General features: G+C 43.3%; 1 protein-coding gene and 2 long non-coding RNA genes across 3 annotated transcripts in view; 1 reads left to right on the top strand and 2 right to left on the bottom strand.

Annotated features, from left to right (window-relative positions):
• Positions 1-158: 158 nt before the first annotated feature.
• Positions 159-21,828, bottom strand: part of LOC138241151 (uncharacterized) — a 39,031-nt gene continuing 17,361 nt past the window's right edge. Inside the window, exon 3 of the long non-coding RNA XR_011190329.1 lies at positions 159-657. This is a non-coding gene — a long non-coding RNA (uncharacterized lncRNA). The remainder of the gene's footprint in view (positions 658-21,828) is intronic.
• LOC107078441 (uncharacterized) lies at positions 2,993-6,603 on the bottom strand. The gene is made up of 2 exons (XR_001479375.2): positions 6,194-6,603; positions 2,993-3,299 (listed from the first exon to the last, which is right to left on the bottom strand). It is a non-coding gene; the product is annotated as an uncharacterized lncRNA (long non-coding RNA).
• foxe3 (forkhead box E3) lies at positions 7,266-9,739 on the top strand. The gene has a single exon (XM_006635062.3). It carries the CDS (start codon positions 7,544-7,546, stop codon positions 8,792-8,794), a length of 1,251 nt encoding a protein of 416 aa, XP_006635125.2. The 5' UTR covers positions 7,266-7,543; the 3' UTR covers positions 8,795-9,739.

Here is a 21,828-nt window from a genome sequence, read left to right as displayed (position 1 = left end):
TCAAGCAGGGGCAGTGTGAGACAGGAGTGTCAGTGTGAGAGTGAGACTCAAGCAGGGGCAGTGTGAGACAAGAGTGTCAGTGTGAGAGTGAGACTCAAGCAGGGGCAGCGTGAGACAGAGGAGTGTCAGTGTGAGAGTGAGACTCAAGCAGGGGCAGCGTGAGACAGAGGTGAGGGAGAAGCCAGCAGACACAGGAGAGTGTCCTGTGGCGGGGTGAGAGGGAGGGGAGTGCTGCAGCACTGTGACGAGGCCCTGTGTACGCGGAGTGGCAGGGGGATTAGCGCGAGGCCACTGCTGCCCCAGGCGCTGTTTCCTGGCCTCCATGCCTGTTTGTCAAGCCTGACCTGATCGCTCCCAGGGGCAGATTTCCCCTCAGATAGAGCCAGGCAGGATCCCACGGCTGTCCGAAGCTGTTAGGCAGCCGTCTGTGAGCACCCTTCCACTGGCTTTGTGTATGGGGGGGCGAGCGGGGAGGGGCGGTATGACTCTGCACTGAATCATTGCCCAGTCTTTTCCTGCCAGCCCGTGAAAGGCCCATTTCCAATTCTTCTTTTATGTTCTGTCTGAGGAAATGTTTCCCGAATATTTCCCTGGAGCAAGCGGTGTCATATTCATAAGCCACTACCTTGCCTCGCTGCGTCTACCTCAGCGATTTACCTGAGGGGGAAAAAAAAAGCTGTTGAATTTGTATCAAGACATCCTTTTAGAGAAATCTTTCTAGTCCCGGCAGTTGTTGAACATTTCCTTTTTAGTGTATTAACATCAGGAGTCTTCTTTCCTTCAGGCAAAAAAGAGCGAAACATTCATAATCAATGTTAACATTGATACAAGTCATGGAGAAGGTGGAGGAGCCTTTCCATTCCAATCTTGGTCAGGGTAGTGTTAAGAAAGCGCGCAGATGTCAGCACTCGTGTTGTTCAGTGAAGGGAGACCATCTGCGCTCTGTTTAGTTTGGTGACTAGAAAATTGTGACCATTTTCAAAGCCTTCTGCTCTGATGCCCAGTGAGCTGCACGTCCAACTTCAGCTCTGAGAGAATTCCAACCGTTTTTTCCCCAACCACGGGTAAATGGAAAACAAAATCATTTTCTATCGGGCTGTTGCTGTCACTTATACAATTTAAAAATAACTTTCCAATTTGATAAACATGACACTGTCCATGCATCCATTTCCTAACCCACTTTATCCAGTATGGTGTAGCAGGGGAGCCAGAGCCTATCCCAGCAAGCAAAGGACGCAAGGCAGGATACAGCCTGGACAGGATGCCAGTCCATTGCAGATAAATCTGAGACTCTTTTAAAAAAAAAGTAACAATATAAAAATAAACAGTGTGATTTTTAATCTGTACACTGTTGCTTTTTTTCCCTTTTTTATTAATTTTCAACAACATTCACATACAATCATTAAAGAGCAGTAAGATTAAGAGAACAAGAAAACACCATTATGAAAATAGTATACAATATCAGAAAGATGCAGATACAAAAACAATTCTCCAGTCTCCAATTCACTTCTAGCTCTCTAGTTACGTCCATCCTGGATGTTACTCTGTGTGAACTCTCTGTGGTCATTAAAATTCCCAGGGCGTTTCTCGAAAAGAGTAAGGGTGTAACCCCGGTGTCCTGGCCAAATTTCCCATTGGCCTTTACCAATCATGGCCTCCTAATAATCCCCCTCTATGAATTGGCTTCATTACTCTGCTCTCCTCCCCACTGAGAGCTGGTGTGTGGTGAGTGTTCTGGCGCACTATGGCTGCCGTCGCATCATCCAGGTGGGGCTGCACATTGGTGGTGGTGGAGGGGAGTCCCCATTACCTGTGAAGCGCTTTGAGTTAAGTGTCCAGAAAAGTGCTATATAAGTGTAAGCAATTATTATTATAATTATCCTGTCTCCTCTCCAGATCCATTCGTCCTTCTCATCCACATAACTCCCCGCCTTCCCTAGTCCGCAGAACCCCTAAGGAGATTCCAGTTTAACACATTGACCCTTACACAGCAATTCTGTTAACTCCACTGGCAAATACTCTTTAAGAGGTGACCATAGTTTAAAGATCTTTTGTTCCATTTCAGAATCGCACTAAGCCTTTCAAAAGGCAGTACAGTAAAAATGTCTCTGTGCCAAAGTGTGAAAAAAGCCTCTTCTTAATGACCTAAGACACAACACAGTCACGTTGCAGAAAAATATTAATCAAACCAGTCTGTAACTGCTCCGCATAAATGCAGCAGTTTTACATGACATTCTGATTGTGTGTGTGTGCTTGTCAATAGTTGGAGGTTATCTCATTAGTCGGCAGGCATCTGAAATTGTGATGATGCGATGGGATTGAGTAGGACTCAGGGGGAGTCCTGGTTTTTGAATCTACAACACAGAATAATGTTCAAGAAAATATTTCTTTACAATTCTGCCTCTAAGAAGCTGGGAGCCCTCAAACATGCCAACATATGCTATCTTAATGTAAGCATGCTCTCATGGCACGTGCGTGTGAGATGTACAAATACATCTATACATCTGCATTTGTCCACAAGAAAAAAAACATAACCGGGCAACATACAAGGCACAACTGGGAGAATAAAACTAGTGTGCACCTCTGAAGAAACGGGTGACAACAGAAGAGCCTGGCAGTGTGCACAATTTTGGACACTGGCTATTTTGTGTAAATCTGTGAGGAGTGGGAAGCAGTTGTCCAGGCTGGTGCAGACGAACAAACAGTTTTTAAACGAGTTGTCCGCTTCATGCAGAAGGGAAGGGGAGAGGCGAGGAGGGCAGAGCACAGGGATTAGGCGGAGATACAGCCTCTCCAGCCCTCTCTGTACTGAGCAGTGATGACTGTGCGCCACCTGCAAACATGTGTCCCCTTTGAAACGGATCAATACACAGTACGAGACAAGAAATTTCAGAGAGGCTTCCCTTCGTTGCAGTGCCCAGGGAGTGTTTGAAAGCAAAGACATCATTACTTTTTGACACACGTCCCCCCCGGAGTTTTCACAGCTAAATCGTTTGTTTTAATGATTTGTTTTTATTTTTCAATTGGTTGATTTAGGCGGCGTGACAGCGCTCCAGCTGAAGTCAAACATGTTGTTTCTAGGGCGGATTTGCACAGCAAACTCCTCTGGCTGTCGGCACGGGCATCCGAGGAATGAGGCTGGCCCTGCACGCGCTGGGCCACGGCAGGACTCTGCATCTTCCTCATCTTCGGCACCATCGCCCCAGCTGATGGAACACTCCCTCCTCTTCGGCAAAACCCTGCTGCCCACTGAGCGCCAGACAGTCGCATGAGTACGTTTAGCATGACACAGTGGAGGGCTGTACGAAAAAGATTTCAGAAATAATGCATCTGTACTTTTTAAGGACATTATATTACGTTTGCACCAAACCACAAGAGCCCCAAGTGCAATACGCTCAAGAAAGTAACGTGAAAGCCGGCCCTAAAGTAATTCGACAAGATGTCATGTTTAACATACACCCTATTTGAGAAAATCAAAGTATATGGCACAAGAGGACAGGCCAACCAAAAACCAATATGATTCTAAAGTTGCAAATAGCTCAGTGCCTTAAAAAAGAAGGTCTTTTAGCATCGTGTGCTGCTGGTATTAACACAAAGACAAAAACCAAAGACAAAAAAGCAAAGGGACAACAGGCGTCTCATCTGTGGAAGCGTGTGTGCGATTGAGGTATCAGGAAAAGATGATGAAATGACAATGAAGTGGACTTGTAGCAAAAAACAACAGAACAGATGACGACTAGAGCGGGGATTTCCAGAACCGATCTCAGGAGTCCAAGGAAATCCTGAACTAATCCCAGGAGGGGAAGACCTCCTGTCAGGAGGCGATAGGTGTGCAGAACCTGCTCAGACATTTGTGGGAAGGAGCTTCCGCTTTCGTCACACACCGAGAGGCTCAATAGAGGCGGAAGAGGCTTTTTTTTAAAAAAAGGGGGGCGGAACGGGCGCTGCGCTGGACCGAGAGAGCTGTGACGGTCATGATGTTGATGTCCACACACAGCCCGCTCAGCTATGCTGCACAGAATGACTTAACTAACAAAATAAGTCGATTTGGGCGTGGGGAGGGGGGTCACCTAAGGCAACAACGCTTTTCTATTTATCTCGGGGGATCAGCTTCCTGTCTTGGGAAGATTGTGAGAGTCTGGCTTCATCGGAAGGGTTTTAGAGGTCAGTCTTGTTGCGGTGGTTAAGGTCTTCCCAGATTATAGGGGTGTTTTCACACTGGTTACAGGATTCTCTAGGCGACTCGTGTCCTCCAGCGACTGAGTGCACACAAGGGCGGCAGAGCTCTGCAGATAACACTCTTACCGTCCCAGTGAAATTCAAAGGGGTTTGGTTATGTTGTGGAAAACACTGACGAATTCCGTCAAATTTCCCGTCTGTATATTACAGAACCCGTTTTCTAATTAAAAAGCAGAGGTAAAAGGTTCGTTGGAAATAAACTGAGTACTTGAATCTTGAGAGCTGTACACAGTTTAGACAGATCTGACTTAACTTTGTTGCTAAAATCCTGTAATATTTAAAGAAATGACGACGACCGGCAGGATCCACTACTTAGTTAACTCTCAGATACCAACTTTACTGCTGTTAACCTGCGAGACACATTTATTGCTGACTTCGGAGAAAAAAAAAACATTTTATAGGTGAAAAGGAATGAAAAAGATATAAAAATTATTTCCCATTTACATTCTACCAGGCTATAATGAAAAGTCCGGACAAGAGGTGTTGATAAGCCAAGATTGCGCGCGAATTTGCTAAATTAATTATCACGCGGTTTCACCTGTACCCGTGCAGAATTGTAATAGGCTGTTGTAAACTTGACGAAGCTTAGACATTTGGGATTTGTGATATCTACAGCATACTAACAGCTGGTAAGCTCGGAACAAGAGGGGAAACAGAAGAGAACAGAGGTATTTTTTGCCGTTCATCTTTGACCTTGGAGAGCGGTCTTTTTATTTGGGAAAACGGAAATGGTTCGAGGTCAGAAGGCTACAAAACAAGCATTCACTTTTCTTACAGTTAACGTTGGTGATAATAAAACTGATTTCATTTGAGCAGAATATTTTAGAGTATGTTAGAATGCGGTTAATTCAAATTACTGGTAGTATGTTAGAGGCTTTTGGGAGACATTCAAAATGGGGACAGCGACTGGGCAGATAATATCTCTCTGGCTGATTGCTTGAGAGGTTTGTCCGTGATTTGGCAGCTGGTATCCTGTCTCTCAGTGACCTGTGTGCTTAAAGTATTTCTCCGTCACCCCAGCCCTTGTCCCCACTTGTCTAACTGTGGCGTGATCGTGCCGTAACAGGCCACCCCCCAATTCTTCTGCTTTTCTGAGCATATTCCATAACGAAGAAGGAACTCGTGCGATCTATTTTATACCGAAATAATATATAGCTGTCGCTATACGGTCTAGGAGGTCAGTTCGAAGAGGGAAACACTAACAGTATCGTTTAAAAAAGGAGTAAAGGGTTATTCCTTGCTGAAAAGAGAAGAAAGAAAACTTCGGGTGTGTCTGGCTCTTCTTCGGGTGAGAAGGCTCCACAGCCGAAACGTTGTGTTTTCTTTCGTCTCTTTTCAGCATAAGAAGAAAGGAAACGCAACGTGTCGGCTGTGTCCACTCCCGATGAAGGCTCCGCAGCCGAAACGTTGTGTTTCCTTTCTTCTCTTCTCAGCCTGAAATAAACCTTTACTTGTTCCTTTGCAGCCTACGCATGCTGACGCAGCTCCCCACCTGATCTAATTTAAAAAGGACTAACTCGACAAAAAAAAATGCCTTTTTCACTACGTTCTTCGGCGATTGCTGAACGAGAATCAACGCCAGAAACCAATACAATCGATTACTGTATTTAAATAAGGAAGCTCAAATGCACCACATTAAGAGCCGGTGCTTTGGAAGAATTGGACCTAGACAAGAGATCAGTGAGCGCTCCTCCCACAAAACAGTCGAACTTTATGAATAATACTTAAAAGAAAAGGTCTGCTCGCTTATGCTTTACGGTTCCTGTTTTAAAGAAGGTTCAAGGTTAATAAATGAGGCGTCACTGAATAGTAGATAGTAGTCGATAGCAGATCATGGTAGAATAGTCACTGTTTATCCGAAATAAAACGATAAAGCTAATGCTTTATTAACGAGAGGAGGGCGTCCCCTCCCATCTAGCTTGTTTGGTTTTCGGAAGTGATCCGAGAAGCTCACCCAGCTGTGTCTTGAAAGAAACCAGGGGATCGGTGTCAGATAGTTGTCGATCGTCCTTGTTCCACACTCCTACAACCCTTTGTGTACAGAGGTGCCTCCCGTTCTCAGTTTTAGTTTCCAGTTGTGTCTTCTGGTTTGTGATTTCCTGTTGAGTCAGAGAAAGTCTGCTGTCTGGGCTTTATGGACGTCTTTGAGGATTTTGATTACTTGAATTAGGTGCCCTGGTAGACATCTCTTTTCAGTCCAACAAGGATTCAGTTCCTTTAGCCTGTCAGAGTAGGGCAAAGTTTGAACGTGTCTGGGTACTCTTCGTGGTGCTGATTCCAGGGTAAACGTTGTTTTGTAACACGGTGCCCAAACTGAACACAAAATATTTATAACACAAACAGGATTATTATCTTTGACAGCAAATATCTGCTCAATAACAGCTATACAGATATATTTCATCAGATATGACTGCCGAAAGAGATGATAAAAATGTTTATTTTACCCGTTTAGCTTGCTTGACAAATATTGTCATAAATTGCATTTAAAAATATTATAGAGTAGGTATGACTACTAGAGAAGTAGAAAACTACCGATGAATTACAAACTTGATTTATATTTTTAGTGAACTATGTGTATTTCATACATAGCTTTTTTGAAACACCGAGTTTATTACCCGTATAATTTTATTTTAAGGATCCGCACCTTTAGAAAAATAATATACAAATAATTTATAACGTTCTTGTATACATTTCTACACATAGACTGCTTTCAGAATTTGTAATTATTTGATCAGGGAAAAAAACTGGATTTTTATCATGAGACTGCTGCCTATCGTCCTTATTTCAATATGGTAATCGTTAAAAAGATGTGTGATTATGTGTAAAAATGAACGAAGCCCGAGGTTCATAATGTGAGTGAGCCATTTTTCAATTTCTCGTTTAAAAAATGCACCTGACTAAGACGAGGCTGGAGTTCGACGGAAACGATCGACTTCCACTGTAGGCTGAGATTAAACAGTCCCAGTAAAGACATTGGAAAGTAAAGATGCTGAAATCTTCGAAAGGCGCTGACAGAGGAAAATAAATAAATCAATGCCGAATGTGGACGACCGGGCCGGGTTTTGCGGGGACGCCCCCTACAGAGCCGTGAGCAGCGAGCACAGCCCCCCCTACAGAGCGCGTCCGTGCGGGCTGAGCGCTGGGTGGCGTCACTCCAGCCCGCGGTGCCATATAAGACTGCCCGCACCTGGACACGGAGCAGTCAATCCCCGCGGGGCCGCACGCACAGACAGTCAGGTACATCCTCGACCCCCTCTGAGTTCAGGTGCAGTCACTGCCAGGGCAGCAGCTCTAACAGCCGTTTATGAATCTTGCAAACTTCACTTACTTTTCGGGAATGTGCAACATGACGGCCGAGTCGCAGCATTCCCCGACCGAGGCCGCCAGTCCCCTGGGCGTCTCTCCAAACGTCAACCTGGACTCTCCAGTGCCCGGCCAAGGCAAGGACGGCGTGCTGATCAAGTCCGAGCCCAGGGGGAGCAGCCCGGCAGCGGACCGGGAGGACAACGCTCCGGGCCACGCTGACGAGCAGCTGCCCAGTTCGGGCAGCCGGCGCCGGAAGCGGCCGGTGCAGCGAGGAAAGCCCCCGTACAGCTACATCGCCCTGATCGCCATGGCCATCGCCAACTCCCCGGAGAGGAAGCTCACCCTGGGCGGCATCTACAAGTTCATCATGGAGCGATTCCCCTTTTACAGGGAGAACTCGAAGAAGTGGCAGAACTCCATCCGGCACAACCTCACCCTCAACGACTGCTTCGTCAAGATCCCCAGGGAGCCGGGGCGACCCGGGAAGGGCAACTACTGGACCCTGGACCCGGCGGCTGAGGACATGTTCGACAACGGCAGCTTCCTGCGCCGGCGAAAGCGCTTCAAGCGCACGGATGTGAGCACCTACCCGGGCTACATGCAGACCTCCAGCGCCTTTACCCCCACCCCCGTGGGCAGACCGTCGTACCCCAACACCTTGTACCCGGGCATGGGCTCCGGGTACGCCCCGCAGATGGGCTCCCCTCACCCCGCAGTGCTGCACCACTACCAGGGCTCAGCGGGGGTTGGGCAGGGCCAGCACAGGATGTTCAGCATTGACAACCTCATCAGCCAGCAGTCGCTCATGCAGCCCGCCGCGGCCGTGGAGCTCAACGCTCCGGCGCTCGGCCTGAACACGGACCTGGGGGGCATGCCTCCCAGCTGCTCGGTGAGCGTCCCCGATGCCTCCTCCTGTTTCCAGTCCCAGCCCGTCAACCCCTCTGGCGGCGTGCTGAGCAGAGCCAGCGGCGCCATCTCATCGAGCCTGGCCGCGTACCCCTACCCGCCTTCGTCGCCACCCCACCTGCCCGCGATGAGCCAGGCCAGCTTCTCCCCGGGCGCCTCGCAGATGTACTGCCCGGGAAACCGCCTCTCCCTGCCGCCTGTGAGGTCCGGCTCCTGCGCCGAGCACACGGAGCAGCTGCTCGGCGTGTCGGGGTCCCCCATGAACAGTCTCGGCCAGTTCGGTGCCAATAACTCGTACGTGAGACAAGCGAACTTTGCATCCGGTCTGGAGAGGTATATGTGAAAGAGACAGCCTAGTAACAGTCGAAACCGCAGCCAAACACTGCTTTGGTGCGGCTCGTAAGAAAAGGACAAACTTAAAAACATTCCAAGAGAGTGATCTCTTTTTAATATATTTATATTAACTAGTACAAGAATATTATTGTTTATATTCCAGCTGACCAAACCTCTTTTGTACCCCAAAAACCGTGTGGTCTTTGACTGCTGTTTCCGCAAAGTTGGACTTCTGAGAGCCGAGAGGAAAGTGTTTATTTTTGGGTGAATTTCACAAAAGTGGAAATACAGTAGTATGCAATGTCGTTAACATGTCTCAAATCGGAGTTTCGTAATCTTGTTAATGTGAACAAAAAACCGTTTAAACAGTTGTTGTCATTATTCGTATAAGACTGTAACGCCAAAATATACATTTGACGTTTCATAATGAAGATAGAATAACTAATGACAAGAAAACGAGCTTCAATTTGTCCCTCTGCTCCCCACCCTTCTTTTCTAACTCCTGTGACACTTCAGAGAAGGAATCAAGCGGCGCTTAACCGTTTTTAATTTTTTTCAGAGGATCTGGAGTTTTGTCTTATTTGTTAAACAATAGTCTCGTTACCTTCTGTGCCACTCGGCTCTTTTTCCTGGGCCAATTCGTCTGTTGAATTCATACAGTAACGGTTTTTTCCTGAAATATGTATGTTTCGTTGAGGCCTGGTGCTTCCGCGCACAGTCCACACACTGGAAGGCCAAGATACTGTATAACTATATATGTGGTTTGTTACCTGTCTAGCGTCAGATTGGCCAATTAAGACTTCTCGTAACTAGGTTCTCAATGAAGTCTAGTTTTATTTATATTTTCCGTCAGTGTTGGGGACCTTTACGGTAATAAACCAGATCTGTGCAAACTTACGTGCGCAAATGTGTGTTACATAAAATAAAATGACAAAGTTCCCATATTTCACACTTCAAACGCATCAATGAAACATGTACATGTACATTTACATTGTTTTTTTTCTCAGTTTAGAGTTCTTACATTTTATTATAGTCCTAATCCAGATCTTTTCGAATAAAATTGTTTATCAATACATTAAAAAACGACATAATTGCTTATACCTTTACTAACACAAAAAAATAAATTTCATGTCAGTGATTCCGAGCGGTTTGCCTTTCACATTGTGGTTCTTGTTAATTTCTATTGCGTTCCGGTGTGGGTATTAAAAACGTTTCGACTTAAGTTATTTTAAAATGCGGAGCAACGTTTTCTTTATCGCAACCTTTTCGATCAACTCTAAACTTTAAATCTGGGAAAGAATTCCCCAAAACTTTTTCAAGTTGTTTTCTCTATATACTTATGTTCATTCATTATGTTAACATGTTAATTATAATTTCCATTGTTACCCTTTTGACAAACATTCCGTGCCGTCTGACATACCAAACTAACGATAACATCCCCAACAATAGAAATATTTTTTAAACTAAGCAAGTTTGTACTTGAGAAAAATTGTTTTTTTTACCGATTTCGATTTTTTTTCCCCCGAAAAAGAATCGTGCCAACTGCAAGTCTACTGTTAATATTTTCAAAGGAGACGAAAACGAGAAATTCTGAGAGTGAGGCAAATAGGATGTCTGAGAGAGTTTCGGCGAGGACGCTGAAAGCCCCCAAAACTGGACAGTCCGACCCGGTCACTAACCACCCGAGGGCGGCGTTTCAGTGTGGCCCAGCGCATGAACAGTATGGAGCTGTACTGGGCTGTCCAGTCCTAACTGCGATGGAGACAGGGTAACAAAACTCACGCCTTTCAAAAATGTATGTTGTGAATTAACGTTAACGGACACTCGCGTTGTTGTGATTGTTTTTTGACGCAGGCGACACTGCGAAGTCCACTTTTGAATTATAGAATGAAACATTTTTAGAATTTATTGATGTTGCCTGTTAACGAAAATCCAAGCAAAACTGATATTAAATTGACTCTAAATAATAACAGAAACAATGGAACTGACATTTTTGAAAGCTACTCAATTTGCTTTATTTCCGTAAAGAAAGAGATTTAAAGAACGTAAAAACAGCTCTACACGGCGAGTCTAGCCAGTTTCGAAGTATTTACTTGATCCACGGATCTCATCCAGACAATTCTTGAACGAAACCAGTGTATCGGCTTTAACCACATGACTGGGTAGCTTCCAGAATTCTTGCAGCTCTTTTCCATTGCTGGGCAGGGTGTTTTCCATGGGTATTTAAATATTCCTAGCGGACGCAGGTGTACCTAAATGAACCGACACAATTTTTAAGAACAATCAGAACGAGCGAACAGATTTCTGAGTGTTTAAAAACTTTAATTTTCATTCGGATCCGCTTGCTGAAAGCACACCCGATTAGAAAATATTAAAAGGAAGGAAAAAAAAACAGGTTACAAATCGATTTAAAAGCTTAATTTGTGTCTTTCAGCCTTGTGAACGGATCACGCCGGGGCTTTCGAAAGCACCGTGGTATCCGGTTCTATTTCCAAGTCGGTCCCACCTTTAACGTAACTTGGGAATCCTGGTGTTAATTTGAGGCACGGCAGGTTCTCGTCTGGCCAGGAATGTAATCGTTCTCAGCACCGGGAGGGGAAGGGATTCCCAGACCTCAACCGCGTCTCTGCTGCTGCGGACTGCTTGAGTCTGGTGCCTGGTCTTACAGTAAAAAGCAAACTATCTGCCAGTCTCGATCTTCACCTCCCTAGTTATGGAGAACCCCTGTTCCTCTGGTTTTATAGCCTCTAAATGATCAACTTCTATACTCCAGGGACAATTGTAACCGTCATCAGGTGATTTTATAGGCAGCATTTAAAAGGTGAATTGCCATAGACCCTGAACGATTTGACAGCCGTCAAGCAAGTAATTGTTTAAAGTAATACTACAAAATAGTTAGAGGGCCCACTGTCCCCGAAGGGCCAAAAATACCTTAATTGAACAAACTGCATGCTTAATTTATCAATAACTGCCAATAGGGGGACCGGAGTTAATGAGCCGGAGAATTGGAATGGAAGAACTAGGCGGTTTGCAGAGGTTTCGCCGCAAGTAGAAACCGCATATGTAATCCAGCACATACAATGAGTTTGATGGACATCAGGAAGAAGTACAAGTTTTCTGCTCGGGAAACACATGGCAGCACATGGACATTTCTGGACATTCTGGCAAACAGTATGAGCCAGATATTGCTAGTTTGCGTGAGCACCTCATACATCGCACTACGTCTCGGCATGTTCTCCAGGTTTAGACGTGTACTGTGGTTCTGGAACCCCGGCCCCAGTTCGTCAGACTTTGTTTATTTGAATCGAGTATCTATAAGTCCGTCGATGTGTTAGTTGCAGTTAACAAGAAGGTACTACAGTCAGGATACGAATGTTTTGTTTCCTTGTGATTGTGTCTTTGATGCAGCGGACCTATAGATGGGTCGTTTCAGCAGATCTCAGCCATGAAGACCGGAAGTAAGAGTTTAGCCGTAAGAATCCACCACAACCCCGACTGGGTCATTCGAATATTGTCTATTGTCTACTGAAGTGCTAACCTGATTCTTTTACATCTCTACAAATCGATTATTTCAAGGGCGTGTGTAAGATGTGTTGTATTGTGAATCTGGCCGCCGTCCTCGGAGTAAGGCTGACTCAACGCCAGCCCTCCTCTTCGCCCTGACCTCAGACCACACTGCTCGAAACCGTTATGAGGAAGGTGTTAGCGCCATCTGGTGGCTCCATCTTTTTAGTGTAATGAAGTGTATTAAATTTCACTGCTGGCTTGTGTTCATGGGTTTCAAACAGGGAATCTGAAAGCCATATATATATCCCGTTTTGGACAAGCTGCACACTGGTCCTCAGGTTATCCTAGGTGCTGGGGTATCCCTGTGTCTTTTGCTTTTCTTTCCAATTGAGCTTTTAGCCTTTTGTGCTATTTGACCCTTAGCCGATTATTAAGACCCTTATGAAGCCAAGGATATCAACCCCATACCAAAATGCACACGTTGCTGGAGTGTACGCAGTTCCAGCAGGAATTATTCTTCACTCCAAAACTGATGCAGGAAAATAAATGTTTGCTGCAAGACGCATATAAATATGTCTGCAAATGAAATTGTGTTAAAAAATAAAATCGTAAGGCTTTCTGCAAGTGAGCTGGCTTCAAGGCCCTGTTCTGCAACATGTCAACACATGTGTAAGAAAACACAAGTCCTGAAAAACGCATGGGCCTAGTCTCAATTAGAGACGACAGTCGAATGAATAAATCAAAACGCAGAGAAATGTTTCCGCTTTAAAACGTTTGGTAAATGCGGACTCTGTACGTAGATCATCGGAGTTTCTTTGACAGACGAAAAAACTAGTCCTTTAGGAGAATTACAGGGAGCTACTTAGGCCGAATTCCTGGTGAATTCCCAGTGAACAATCTTAAACAGTCCACCGTATTGACTCGAATTTCCAAATTAATCCACGGTTCTTCCATCTCTTCCGTCGAGTTTTCTGTACTCGAGGAAATCGCAAATAAAGCGAAATACTTTCGTTTTTACGCAATAAAATAGACAATTGTTTTGGCATTCCCAGCTCATTCTTTTTTTATGAGGGATGTCGGAAACAAGATTGCTCAGTTGTTTTAGTGTTTCTGAATTACGTTTCTTATGATATTATAAAGACAACGGCATTGACAAAGCTATTCACTTGACACAGAAATGAACGTGTTCGGACGTAACAGTCCAAGTATCGCAAGTTTTTACTAAGATACAAAGCGCCTAAAAAGACCCGAGAGATTTATTGCTTAAGCATGGAATTGTGGGACCCCGCAGAATCCCTGCTAACACGACCTTGCCATGGACACATGACTGGTCTACAGGCAAAGTTTTAACAGATAATTTGAATATTGCAGGTTTAAATGTGTGTCCTTCGTTAAAAGTTGAACTGTGAGGTAAGCTTAATCTACCCTTAGTCACGATACTTTTAATGAAACGTAAAGTATTGTCGTTATCATTGCAGGTTTTTCTCACACGTGTTTGGATCATCGTGGTTAATGTGTTCAGGACTATGTCTCCACGCAGAGCTACACGATGTAGATGTCTTAATTTCAAATGATCTCTAAACTACTGATCCAACAAGTCAATGAATAGAACAAAATGTTCACAGGTGTTTAAAATACAGGTGTAAGGATTTAAGGAAATACAAGGATTTAAGGCTAAACTTAAAACTTGCCGGACTGTGACTCCAGGACCAGAGCTGGGTACCTCTGCCTTAAAGATTAGAAAACACTTCTCTGCATTAAGGCTAACGAAGGAGTGTTAGGAGAGAAAGGTAGTTCTGTCTGTTTTTGGTCATCCTTATCTATACGGTGTTGTTGAAAAAACGTTTTTAGTATGGGCAGCTTCTGACTGTCAAGGACAAGGATATCCAGTCCAGACCTGGACCTGGAAGGGCAGTGTGTCTGCAGGTTATCATACCAGATCATTTCTTAATGATCTTAACCACCCCATTATTGCTTGGCTAAATTAAACCAATCTAACAGCTTCTCCAGGTTCTTCATGTGATGGTGCATCGGAGAGCCCTAGAACACCTGCAGACATGGTGTCCCCAAGCAGTCTCCTGGCCTAGAGGAATGCATTTTATTTCCACTGTGATTTGCATAATTAAAGTAGGAGGGAAAGCAATGATTTTGGTATTTGAACAATGAACTGGTAATTTGTGCAGGATAACTCCAATCTCAATATGTATACCATTAGTGCAATTGAATAACATTTGTCTCAGTCTTTGCATGAATCTTCCCCTGGCTGGCTGTAGCCTTTCGGAGCCACAGGCCATCACAGGTGACTGAGAATCTGGTTTTAGATTCCTTGTTCTTAAACTTCACTTCCTCTGGTGTCACTGTTGATGATCTTGATGAATTTGTGCGGTGTTTGTATCACAATGCATTTTATCCATAAAATGGTTTTTGGTGGACGAAAGTATTACAAAGTGCATTTTGCGTTATGGACAAAATCCTCTTTTTTTGGCACAGACCTTCATGTTTAACAAAAACCTTTTGCCGTTTGTGGTGGAAAGTTATTCATCTTTTATGTTAAATCCCAAGAAAATGAAATGTGCCTGATTTTTATTGCTGGGAGTATTTTGTGGACTAAATTGTAGCATGGCACAAACATTACCTCTAATTATACCTGAATCATTAGGGACAAAAGAACTTCCCCGACTAATGTTACTTTGACAATTTAATGGGAAATATGACCTTCTGATGAGAACAGTAGCAGCACTGGCAGAAGCAGTAGTGTGGCTTAGTTCATTTAAAGCACCTGTCAAGTTAACATGAGACCATAGGTTCGAATCCATGTGGCACCTTTTTCCCTTCTGTGGAGGTACATTTAAACCCAAGATCAGGAGACACTGCTTTACCCAAAGGGTTGTGGGTGTATGGAACAAGCTACTCAGCTGCAGTATTGGAGTCAAGAAATGGCTGGATGAGATCCTTGGATCAATGAACTACTAACTACCAAATGAGCTAAAAGGGCCAAATGACCTCCTCTTATTTGTAACCTTTTTATTTGATGTTGTGGTGGAGATCGTAACAGGACTTCCTCTTAACAGGACATTCATCTATGAGACCTACCTGTGGGGCAACAGTATTCTGCTTCGCTGCCAATCCCTCTCTGACTGGTAGATGATAGGCTAAGATCTTTGTCTACAAGGCGATCTTTATGTCCTGCTGTGCAATGAAGAATCTTATCTTTCTATGGGCAACCAAACCATTAATCTCAGGTTGTGTGGTCAGTGTTACCAAATTCTAGGGGAATGTTTGAATGTCTACAAAAAGGATCACCATTGTGCTGCAAACAAACCTGACTGTCCGTGTTTGTTGTGGAATCCCACTGGGTGTGAGGATGTCCTGATGCTCGTGTGTTGTGCGTTCCTCAGCCCTGTGTTAACAAGGTGTGAGTGAGCGAGTTGCACCAATCACCTGCAAGATGACATGACTCACGAATGACATACCAGACACCTTGGATTGGTGGATTCTGGGATGTCATTGCAGTTGTTTATTGTAATATTCACCCAGCAATCATTCAACATTTATTCTGGGGCACACTTCCCTGTTCATTTCCATCTAAAATCACACTCTCAAAACAACAACAACTACAACAATAATAATAATAATAATTGCATGTGTGTTAAACGTAGCCAAAAGACAAAGAATCCCACAATACTTCACATTTAGGTGAGGATCCTGTTCTTCAGTTGTTGTGATTATTTATGTAATACTTCTCACATGCAGCATACATAAAGTATTTAAGCATTCATACATAGTGTGTAAAAACATTTTCAAATGCATTGCACGCTACTTTTGGAATGTTTTCCAAAGTGTCTCTGTGTTTCATAGTTTTGTCTCAGGAATTGATGACCACAAAGAGTCCATCTTGCGCTACTCGTCATCAACCTTGGTATTATTAAACTGAACAAGCTAAAACATTTGCTAGTCCTCATTAAAACAGAATTTAATGACAAAGCCAGGAAGTTCAATATGAGCAAAAGGCAAAGCGAGAGCTACAAAAAAAAAAACAGAAAACGCAGAGCAAAATGCCAAAGAATGCTAGTGAGTAACATCTTATCACTGGTGTCAAACCTGGGGCTGCCGTGGTGAACAGAGTCACTTGAGCTGGGTGAAAGTGAATAGATGTTCTCCACAGATGCTGACAGGAGCTCTTTCCTTTTATTATTTATACAAGTCAGTGTTGAACAGCCCAAGTGACCCAAGACGATTGTGGGGGAAGGTATTGTGATTCCGACAGCATGGTGGGAAAGAAATGGATATTGCAAGCTACAGTACTACATTTTGTCCACAAACATCTCTGCAAAGCTCTTATTGATGTACAGTCCACCCTTGCGCTGTTAGTGGCAGTGGAAGGTTCCAAAGAAGAAAAATGAAAGGTAAAAGAGATGGCATTCAACGTGTTCCATACTGGCTGACCGAAAGAAGCATTTGAATGGGTCTTAGCCCTTGAAACGTCTCTAGATGTACAGAAATTAGATCTAACAAGCAGTAGCCAGCTCATTGATGCTCATATTAGCTTGCAGCAGTTTCCCTGCACATGCATTCATTTTGATTTAAATCCTCCTAGTTTTTCTGTAGCAGTCGAGATACTTCTTCTTTGATCCTTCTGGTGAACGTTCTGGTGCTCTGTACCCGTATCTGTTCACAAAATATGACAGATGAGAATTCAAAAGGCCCGATTTTCTTAGTAGATAAGGAAGTTGTCACTCTGTGCAGAAACAGTGGCGGAAGTTTCATATCTGTGACCAGCATTCAATGCCTTCCAATGATCCGTTGAGTCCTTAACACGGGACCGATTGGGAAGGAGCAGGGTGTGATTCTGTCGTCCAACGCTAGATGGAACTGTTGGACCACTCATCGCAATGCTGCTTCCTGGGATATTTTTGCTCGGATGAACTCTCTTGACACCTGTCTCTTTTTTTTCGTAAGGTTTCGAGGAAAACATTATTTACTTTCTTTGAACGGCAAAATTATATTGCAAAAGATATAATAATTTTCATATTACCATAAAGGTTGAGGTGCTGTAGTGATTTTGTTCGATAATTCGTTTTTAACTCCATTTTTTAACAAATTCCTTCCTGATTATATGTTTATGATGCCATAGATGATTGACACGAATTCCTCGATCATGAGGCCAGTTTAGATCAGAAGTTAATGTGGTTACTTGTAGTGTCACATTAGCAGTGAAATGTGTTTCTACAAAGAGAATATCATAAGCAAATGGTCCCCTCTCTGATATCGATATGAACTGAATGTATTTCCTACCGCCTTTCATTGAGAATAGCAGAGAATCATCGTTGCTGAAAATAATGTCTACAATAAAATGGACCGAATAACCTCTTCTCGTTGAGTAGATTTCTTATTATAATAGATACAGAATAAAATCGGAATTCTAAAATGGAATTCCGTAACGTCAATCAAAAATCAATTGGTAAGCAATGGCTCATCGATAATATCGTTTCTGGTGTTTGGTTTTATCGAAGACATCGAATTGTAAATTAAATATCTCTAAGGCCTACGCTGAGAAGATTTGATGTCGATACATGGCACGTAACTTAAATGTTTATCTATTATACCCTAATTAGTTGAAGAGTAATTGCTACAAGCTCATTTTCTTCGGAAATCGCCTCAGTATATTCCAGAGTCCACAGTAACACAACAATCAACAAACAGGGCAAGCCCTCCGTTCATTTCCGAAAAGCTTTGAGACGATAACGCTTTCCTTTCGTTAATTACGCTTAACAAACACTACTTTCTATTAAAAAAATAATGCAGAAAGAAAGACTTTTCGCTGGAATAGCAGAAACTTAAAGAAGAAGCTTAAAGAAATGAAAGTTAAAGTAGACTAAAGTACTGTCGCCAGGCTATTCTTCAAGAACTGTCTAAATGTATAGTGATCTAAACCTCCTGGAAATTAAATCTTGAAATTAAAACGAAGTAAAATAGGTGAAAGAAAATGTAAAGTTTTTTTTCTTACACAAATCGTAGACAGAAATGGGAAACTAAACAAGAGGGCGGTCTGTTTACCAGATGAATTCGGTTTGGCCGCGACCCGGTGCGCTATTACCTCCCGTGATCTGGAACAGGGCTCTTCACCGCCCGAGCCGTCACCGCAACAGGAGCGGTCTGCTGACATCTCCCCCTTCCTTCTCGTTTCTGTTTTTCTTTAAGGTTAATTCGTGTTTTGTTTTCTTTTTTAATAGGCTATATGCTAACCTGTAATAGCCTGTACTATAATAATATGTCCTTACTCTATATTTTAGCCCGCGGACTATTCCGTGTAAAGCTTACTGGAAACGAGGTCGTGAAATCGTCTCTGTATCGCCGTTTAAAAAATCACGCAAAACAACCAAAGACGTCTGTTTGCTATGCCGGGAAGCGTGAAGTGATAGATATCGGTGTTTATCGTTATGGGGGGCTTGGCGTGTAGTGGGGTGTGAGGTTTTCCCTCATCTCTGGGCGCATGATGAGCACCGGTCACAGCAGACCGGAGAAAGCGCACGGCTGTCCTGAGGTTTCAGTCGGGACTCGCCGCTGCTGTCCGTCACTCGGAACAGCGATTCCCAGTCACTGACTATGCAGACTGGAGGAATCAGATGAGGTTTACCGGCTTCTTTGTATAAATTATGAAAGCGCTTTAAGGGCTTAGATGATTAGTTTACAGAGCTGACTGGGTTTAACCAAGTGAGCAAATATTTTCACGCGAGGACTGTAATGAAAACATAGTTTTGACTTTTGGGTTCTCATTTTTAACTACATTGTCTACTCCTACAATGTACCGTAGTACACATTAGAGTGCACGCTAATCATTGTTAACTTGCTGAGTATCGTTTGGATCTAGTGCTCGTGTTGTAGTCTTAAAAATGCAGCCTGATGCCCGGCTCCTTCATATATCTCTGAGCTCGTTCGTGTTCGCCCTCCCCCGGCTGGCTCTGTTCAGTTCAGGCTCTTAATCTCCGAATACCGGCGGCCGTGTTTTTCTCTCCCCGCTCCTGTGTTACGGAATGTCCTTTCTCCCACTCTTCGAGAGACAAATTCTTTAACTCTTTTCAAATCCAAAATTAAAACTTCCCTTTTATTTAGTCCTCCTATGTCTGCTTGGCTTCCAGTTTATCTTGTATGCTCTTCTTTCATTTTATATACTTTTGATTTGTTTTGTCTTTTCCTTATGACTATATACAGCGTGCTTGGGTTTGCAAAGGATTATTATTATTTAGACTGTATTATTCTGAGCGCGTTTACATATTATTTACATTTGTATGAACTATATTGATCAAATTAAGTTTAACATTTCGCTGTTTGTAAAGTACGAACAGGCCTACCGCGCCGCTGATCTTCATACTTTCTGCTATATTAAAACATTTTCGTGTGGAAAACGTCAATTTTTTCCCGCGGGTACCCTAACAGTTTATATTGAGAAACATGGCACCGCTGCACTGTTACTGTCAATAGTTTTAATTAAATTCGAAGGAAGCCATCATACAAGGTTAAAAACAGATCAGGAATCATCTTGATGAAAGGACCGATAAACTCCAGATCTGAAAACACAAATTCGGCCAGTACTGTCTTTTTAAAAAACTATTATCTCCTAGGATTAACGTTAGATTGTTAGATTGATATATTGATATTAAATATGATATTTATCGTTACCAAAAAACAACAACATTGAGTTAGCGAAACGGCGCTACACACAGTGATCGCGTGTATCACTTGTCGCGTATATGGTGCTGTAAAATTGATCTTATTGAAATCAGGAGAAATCAAGCTTCCATAAGGGCACCTGTTTAACAAAAAGGAGGTAATGACGGGCGCTTGTGAAGCATGCAGACGCATATGAAGTATGCTAGCCTTAGGCTACATATATTTTAAACCCTTTGGGCTCTGGAATGAAGAAAATTGAAGCAGCGTAGCTTGGAAAGCGAGAACAATGTGGATAAATGACATTATGGCTACTTGACGCGAAGACCTTGAGAAATAATTCGGGGATTAAGAGAAATCCCGGAAGCTCCGTGTATTTGACTACAGTCTATATGGATCAAGCACATGGCGCGTACAGTACCAGAGAATTACTTTTTTCATGGCTGTGACGGGAGATGTATTTGTAATAATTGGGAAGCGGGATTTTCAGTGCCGGCCGGGGAGGGTGAGAAAGTCGGGTGCCCCCAGTAAAACTGGGGCACTGGTTGTTATACGGCAGACGCGAAGCTCACCTGTTAAGACGCCACTTCCACACTGCTTGGCTCTCAACCTCAAGGAGGGAGTGATAACGCCCTCTCCCACCCCCGGCACTGACTTCTCCGGTACAATCGATTTATGGAGCGGCCTCTACAGGCTCCTCAACTCAAATCGCTTGATTTGAGCCTCAAGAATAATTCACAGTGGCGATAATAGATTCTGAAAAAGCTCATCTAAAAAAACTCGTTTTGCAGGCTTTGAAGGTGTACATTACAAAAGGAAAACGGATTTTACTTTCCTAACTGGCGAGATCATACAGTACGTAAAAGGGATTATGTTAAGAGTAACCAGTCATTGTCTTATTCCAAAAACAGTATAATTTTGTACAGGTTTATATCAGGATTTATACGTAGAATGTTGCCATAAGTGTTGTTCGCAGACGGAGAGGTCATGCCTGGTATCGGCTGATATTGAACTGAAGGAGCAGTTACCATCATTCTGTGACCTAGCTCTATCTGAGCAGGGTACTCTGGTCTGTGTTTCAGATAGGACAGGTACACAGGTCATCGCACACGTTAGGTTGTTTACACACCAAGTCTATTTCACAATAATTTTATTTTACAATAAGAACTACGTGTTTATTGTATGTGTACTACTTCATAAGACGTATTGGTGGTTGTGGAGGGGAGACCCCATCACCTGTAAAGCGCTTTGAGTGGAGTGTCCAGAAAAGCGCTATATAAGTGTAAGCAATTATTATTATTATTATTATTATTATTATTATTATTATTATTATTATTATTATTATTATTATTTAGCAGACCCCCTTTCGCCCAAACGGCTTACGTGAATTGGTGACAGGTTTTAATGAGGAGAGTGTCAATTTCAGAGTTAGCTCTGTTACTCAGTACACAAAGTACAATGATAAGGAGAAACAACTGATGCGTAATCAGGTAGTGGCAGATACAGAAGGCCCTACCTTAGATCGCTCGGATATAGTAGACGAAAAATAAGCACATACCATTAAACAAGAAACAAATTGTTGTAATGATGGCTTATGAATTCACACTAAAAACACGAAGTTGCGGAAAGGTACTCTTCAAACATCTAATACGAATGCTGAAATCCGTTTCAAATGTACTTTTGACACGAGTCTGATGTATGTTCGTGTGCGTATATGTTACGCATAAATCAAAATACATGTATTGTTTTTTCCCCTGTTCCTGGCATTTTTTTGCGTCTGGTAAACGACAGGTTTAACTCTGTTACCTGAAGGTTTTGAGACACGGAACTCTAAGCAGCAGGCGCCCGCTGCGGCACCTGAAAACAGGC

This window comes from Lepisosteus oculatus, chromosome 9 (genome assembly GCF_040954835.1).
Source record: "Lepisosteus oculatus isolate fLepOcu1 chromosome 9, fLepOcu1.hap2, whole genome shotgun sequence".
Lineage (NCBI taxonomy): Eukaryota > Metazoa > Chordata > Actinopteri > Semionotiformes > Lepisosteidae > Lepisosteus > Lepisosteus oculatus.
This window is presented reverse-complemented; position numbering and strand designations above follow the sequence as displayed.